The sequence below is a fragment of the Cynara cardunculus genome (assembly GCF_001531365.2).
Source record: "Cynara cardunculus var. scolymus isolate 2C chromosome LG 15, CcrdV1, whole genome shotgun sequence".
NCBI lineage: Eukaryota > Viridiplantae > Streptophyta > Magnoliopsida > Asterales > Asteraceae > Cynara > Cynara cardunculus.
In genome coordinates, this window is record NC_037542.1 from 43,835 (window position 1) to 50,650 (window position 6,816).

The following is a 6,816-nucleotide window of genomic DNA, read 5'->3' on the forward strand; positions in this document are numbered from 1 at the left end:
AGTGACTTAACTCGTTAAAAGATTACAACCATAAAGATCTAGCTGACTGACTCATTAAAAAAGTGCAATCATAATTTGTTAATTTTTTCAAAATAGGGACGAGATATGTTAACAACACCAAACATCAAGGACTAAAAATGTAATTCAGTGTAGTTTAGTTGATTTGAGAAAGACGAGTGGTTATTACACGCTCTTGATGTGAAGTTGGGTCGTCTTATATTCAATTCATTCATACTCGAGGTACGCGGTGTCGTTTTACTCTCCCAGGTCAGGTTGACCAACATCCCAAAGACATTCTTCCCTCAATATCTCCAACCTTCTTAATCGATTAGGGTTTTACAGAGTCATTCAAATTCAGGTTTGAGATTTTTTTTTATATTTTCCTTCATCTATTTGCTCGTTTACTTGTTCATTGTTATTGTTTTTATTTGAAGTTTGGATTGAATTTGAGAACCTGGATATCAATATTGCTGTATTGAATTCATAGTCAGTTGAAATACTTGTTTTTGGTATAAATTGATATAAGAATCATTTTAAGCTTGGATTTGGGGTTTTGTGATTAAAAGTGGTTATATTTTTGAGGGTTTACTGATAATTATTTGGAGTGAAAATGGGGAAACCTACCGGTAAGAAGATGTTGCAAAGTGGGGTTGAGAAAGTTGTGAAACAGAACAAAGCAGAAAAAAGTTCGAAAAAGTTTGATGAAGATACGGCTGTCTTCATTCAAATGTCTCAGGAGTTGAAGGAAGAAGGGAATAGATTGTTTCTAAAGCGTGACAATGAAGGTGCGATGTTGAAGTATGAGAAGGCTCTTAAGTTGTTACCTGGGAACCATATTGATGTTGCTACTTTACACAGTAATATGGCTGCTTGTTATATGCATATGGGTATTGGTGAGTACCCAAGAGCAATACATGAATGCAATTTGGCTCTTGAAGTTGCTCCTAAGTATAGCAAGGCTTTGTTGAAGAGAGCAAGGTGTTATGAGGCTCTGAACAAGTTAGAATGGGCATTGAGGGATGTTAAAAACGTGTTGAGCATGGAGCCCAATAATGTCACAGCTCTGGAGATTGAAGATTCGGTAAAGAAGGCAATTGAAGAAAAGGGACTGAAATTTGAAGATATCGAAGCTGTTATACCACCGGATTATGTCGAGCCGTCTGCATTGAAGGCAGTCAAAGTGTTGAGAGAGAAGACAAAAAAGAGGAGGAGCAATAGGGTTGAGAAGAAGGGTGTTGAACAAGTCATGCAAAGCAGGGGTGAAGAGGTCAAGGAAAACAAGGTTGTAAATGTTAAGGACAACAAGACTAAGAGAGTTAAGGACAAGAGGGTTGATCAAGTGGAAGAGAAGAAGGTACTCATTGAGGATAAAAATAGCATTAAAGAAGAAAAACTTGTAACAAGGGTAGTGAAATTGGTGCTTGGGGATGACATAAGGTGGGCACAACTACCTATTGACTGTAGCATTGGTTTGGTGAGAGAGATAGTTTGGGACCGTTTTCCGGGTTTAGAGGGTGTGCTTATCAAGTATAAAGATCAAGAAGGAGATTTGATCACCATCACAACTACTGCTGAGCTGAGGTTGGCTGAGGCTTCCAGTGATCCTCAAGGTTCTTTGAGGCTCTACCTAGTAGAAGTTAGTTCAGATAAAGAGCCATCTTACGAGGGCTTTGTAAGCAACGGTTTTCCCACGAGTAGCTTAATATCTAGTGTTTCCGAGAACGGCAATGTGGGAAAAAACAGGGAAGTAGATAAAGTTACAACTTGTGTTGAGGATTGGATTGTCCAGTTTGCAAGGCTCTTCAAGGATCATGTGGGATTCAATTCTGATTCATATTTGGATATTCATGAGCTTGGAATGGAACTGTATTCAGATGCAATTGAAGAAACTGTTACAACGGAAAATGCCCAAAAGCTTTTCGATATTGCTGGAGCGAAGTTCCAAGAGATGACTGCTTTAGGATTGTTTAACTGGGGGAATGTTCACATGAACAAGGCGAGGAAGTGGGTGGTGTTTGCGGAAGATGGAACCGAGGAATCAATACAAGAGCAGGTGAAGACAGGATACGACTGGGCAGAAAAAGAATATGTAAAAGCAGGAGTAAGGTACAAAGAGGCTTTACAGATCAAGCCAGACTTTTTTGAAGGCTTTTTTGCACTTGGGCAGCAGCAGTTTGAACAAGCAAAGCTTTCATGGTGCTATGTGCTTGGAACCAAATCTAATTTAGAGGCTGGACCTTCTGCACAGATCTTGGAGCTATACAATAAGGCTGAGGACAGCATGGAACATGGAATGCAGATTTGGGAAGAGTTGGAGGAACAACGTCTAAATGGATTGAGCTTATATGATAAATATAGAGATGATTTGGTTAATTTGGGGTTGGAAGGGTTGTTAAAAGATGTATCTACCGATGAAGCTGCTGAGCAAGCTGCACACTTGAGATCTCAGATGTATATTTTATGGGGAACCTTGCTTTATGAGCGATCTGTTGTGGAATTTAAGATGGGTTTATCAGCATGGGAAGAATCTTTGGCAGCTTCAGTTGAAAAGTTTGAACTTGCTGGAGCATCGCCAACAGATCTAGCAGTAATTTTAAAGAACCATTGCTCGAATGGAACTGCTTCTGAAGGTAATTTAAGATGTTCCTAGAAAATGAATAGTATAAAGAATTACATGTATCTATTATGTAGTTTATTTTTCAGAAGTGGAACATGTTATACTTACTTTCGAACTTGCAAAGTGCAGGTCTTGGTTTCAAAATTGATGAAATAGTTCAGGCATGGAATGAGATGTATGATGTTAAACGGTGGCAAACTGGTGTTCCATCTTCCCGGCTGGAACCACTGTTTCGGCGTCGAGTCTCAAAACTACAATCTCTAATGGAACATCTCTGAGATTTCCATGCTCAAGCATATCTGTTGCAGTTTCTGAGTACGATTATGTAAAAGTACAGTGTGATTTGGAGCTATATGGTTGTCAGGTAAGATTGTTAATCCTTCATCTCTGATTTTGCTTTCTGTATAATTAAGAGTGAGCACATGCTGTTATTGTCAACTAATTGCATCATAGTAACTAGTAAGGATATGGCATGATCTACACATATCTGTGCATCACTTGGTGGTATCAGTAGACTTTCTGCAGAATATGAACAAGTCTCTATATAGTATTAACTGCGTATTGTAAATGGGATATGACCATATGTTAATTATCAAAAGTAAACACTTGAGTAGTTGTGAATAAGTTAATTCATTATCAACAACAATGCAATGTTACCATTTGTCTTGATAATCTTTTGACAGGCTATGTAGTAACTAGAGAGTGTGGTACATTTTGTTTCAACTCGAAATCTCAGATACACATGCATAGCAAATTACACAGCAGTGATAGAGCAATAGGGACTTGTTGATTCATATGTGGGATGTTTCAATTTCACGAGGAGTATTTAGAACCAGAATCTATTTGAAGACCAAAAACTAAAAATGGATCTCTACCCAGGAATATCCATTGTCATTAATTTCGATAATGATTCTGCTTCAGGTTGTGAGCCATTATCTATTGTAGTGAGTGATTGGGGGTGGCTTTGAATACCCCTATCCTACTACCCTAGAGACATAGTCTGATAGCTGTGATGTTACAGTCGTGAAAGATACAAAATAGCGGTCAGGACTAATAATTTGAAATAGGGTTATTGCGGTGGCATAGCGGTCAAAAAATAGCGCTTCATATAATATTTCTTAGAATTTGGATATAATATATATAATTATATATATATATGCATTAATCAAAAGTACAGTTTCAACATCTAAACATCAACTTAAGCTCGTTTCACAAAACAAAATAGTAAAAGTGTTCCTAAACGATGATAGAAAATTCGAACTCTGTCAAAGAAGGTTGATTGTCGACGATGATAGAAAGAAATTGAAAATCTAAGATTCTAAGAATTTCTAAGTCGGATGCGGGATGATATTCGTTGACAGTTAACGGATTAAAATAAAATAAGGGCCCAAATCAAAATAAAACCCACAAAAGGACAAAAACGTAAGCATCAGATTCAAAAGAGGCCCAATTGAGAATATTGGAATTGTGGGGGGGTTAAGGGATGGGAAATGGGAATAAAAATCATGAATTGTGTTTGGTTTGATGCAATGGAATGAGCAGTTACTAGATACCGTGTAATGAAGCATTTGTCAACATATTGGAGGGAATGAAACTCATTCTTACTTTGATGCCCAACATTCCCATTTCCGCTCTTGAGACGAACCAAGTGCCTCTTATTTGCTTTCAAGCTTGGAATCTTTGAGTTTGTTGTTCGGTTAATTTGGAATTTTGTGTTATTGAAATTCTTTAGGAATCTGCACTATTGAAGTTTGAAATTATGAAGATCAAATCTATAAATCCATTAAAATTTCACATGTTTTTGGTATCTATGCATCATATATATGTGTATATATGTATCTATCTTTCCTTTATATTTTTTAAACTACCAATTTTGGTCCCTGTGGTTTGTTGAAGATAGCACTTTTCGTCACTGCACTTTTAAGTTATAAGATGACCATCTTGGTTTGTAAAAATGTGCAGATTTAGTCCTTCTCTCTAATGGCTGATAAAAAATTCCGTTAAATGAGAGGCATTTTCATCATTTTATCGATCCTTTTGTTTTTTTAGCAAAATTGATTTGTAGTTATTTAACAAAAGTTAGTGGAGGGACCAGAAGAGAAACAAATTGGTAAACCATAGTGACCAGAATTGTAATTAGTTTAAAGTAGGGATTAAAGTTATATCGTGCATTGTCGGACTATTATAATAAGATATCATATATGTTATCACACAAGTTGATCGATTGAAATGGTACTATCGATGCATTTTGCAGGGGTTTTTTGTAGACTTGAAGTTTTGGTTTTTGGCCATTGGAGTTGAAAGAAGTGAAGAGTTTGTTTTTTGTTTGTTTGAAGCCATTTATTCATCATCATATACACTTTTGCTCTGGGATTGAGTAAAGTAGTATACACTAGAGTAAATTTTGCAACAGATTTCAGCGTTGTAGATGTAAAACATTCATTGTTTTAGGGTTCTTCTGCTCATGTTGAGCACTTCTTTGGAATTGTTCCTCTTTTCAGGATATATGATTGTTTTTGTGTACTTAATTGCATATTTTATGAATATATATACATTCATCTTTTTGTTATATTACTTCATATTTATCAAGAACTGATATGTAGACAAAATGGGTGACGTTTGGGTGTAGGTGATCTGTATTTGGTTTGATTCTGCAGGCTAGGATTGGCATGCAACCAGCCAATTCCCATATGGTTTTTTCTTTCGGCGTAAGAAGTGATCTAGATTCTTGATCACTTTTAGTCTCACCCATCCCTGAATTGTGCGATTTTCATAGGAATTGATCTGGTGCATTCTGTTACTGTTGATCTTCATTTTGGATGAATATTTAATCTTATCCTTCTGAGGATAACTTCTATTTTCATTGAGACCCAACTCTTTTTTGCCCAAATGGTATGTTCTTTGTTTCTTTGGCATTGGTTGATCATGTTGTTGCATTTATATTTGGGTTAAATGCGAGGGTTGGGTTTCAGTGAGAAAAGAAGTTACGGTGAAAAACATAAGAATCTCCACTATTGAATCAATCATAATTGAATGTCTTAACCGTAATGAGATGCATCAGATCAATTCCATTCTAAAGTGTAATTCATGAATAGACATGAGATTAAAAGTGATTAAGGGTTCAAATCTTTTTTTAACCTTCTCACCATAACTTCTTTTCTCACACGATTCTTCGTCAATGCAAGAAATAATGAGGTTTTTTCAACTTTTTATTTATTTATTATAACATTGTATTTTAATTAAAGTTTATAATAACCTAATCTTTTGTAAACATGTCTAATTTATAAATGATGTTTTAAAAAGATATTCCATTGTATGATTTTGTAGCAAGGAAAACAAAATTAAAACTATAACGTTATAATAAGAAAATATCAGAAAGTAAATAATATAATATGAAAAATGACGTGTTAACAACATATTCCATGTGGAACTCTCACGTCGACAATGACATGCCATAAAGATTTGTTAACTTTTGCCATGTCCTCGAGAGAGGGAGGCTATTGGCACCCCTAATCCTTGTTGACCACACCCTTAACTCTATTACAATCATATTTTTATTTGTTTTTTTGTCTTATTCTTTTAGGGAAAGGTTTAAAAAACCAAATGAACATTAATGTTTGGAATGATTAAGTTCTTGGACAATTTTTTAAAACAAATAAGTTTTTGGATATTCCAAAACTTTAAATAACTTCTTGAACTTTCTAAAACCTGTTAGTGTAATGTTCGGTTCTAAATTTGTTGATCGGGTTTCGAAATAAATAACAATGGAAGGTTAAGGGGTAAAAAGCTTATAATTGATGGAAGGTGAGGGACCAAGTGAAATTTTGGTCACCTACTTGTGTTTTATTAAGTTTGGTCCAATAACATATCTGGATGATGGTTTTTGTAAGGAATTCACATAGGGGGGAGGAGGAGGCTGGGTGCAAACCCATACACCGCCTCACATATCCTTTTCCTCTATTATACATATATAGTTTGAAAGGAGAAATGAAAGTTTTTGGGATATGTTCTTGTGGTTTTCATTCAAAGAAGAAAACAAGATTCAAATACTGGTTCGGTGAGATTTTGGTTGACATTGGACGAGGTGAGTTTTTACAAAGTTTTTGTAAAATATATATTATTACGTTACACGTGATTTACTTTGATACATGAAAGTATGTGACGTATTTGGATTTGAAAAATTATGTCTGTTAATGCAT

The 6,816-nt window shown here is 35.4% G+C and overlaps 1 protein-coding gene across 2 annotated transcripts; it reads left to right on the forward strand.

Moving 5' to 3' along the window:
* Positions 1-204: 204 nt before the first annotated feature.
* Positions 205-5,141, forward strand: LOC112527437 (protein PHOX1-like). Of its 2 annotated transcripts, XM_025138101.1 has the most exons (4): positions 228-358; positions 435-2,630; positions 2,747-2,981; positions 4,872-5,141. In XM_025138101.1, the coding sequence occupies exons 2-3, from the start codon at positions 611-613 to the stop codon at positions 2,893-2,895; spliced, it is 2,169 nt and encodes a 722-aa protein (XP_024993869.1). In that variant the 5' UTR covers positions 228-358; positions 435-610; the 3' UTR covers positions 2,896-2,981; positions 4,872-5,141. The 2 variants fall into 2 exon arrangements, with proteins under 2 accessions (XP_024993868.1, XP_024993869.1); XM_025138100.1 differs by having other exon boundaries at positions 205-2,630.
* The last annotated feature ends 1,675 nt before the right edge of the window (positions 5,142-6,816 follow it).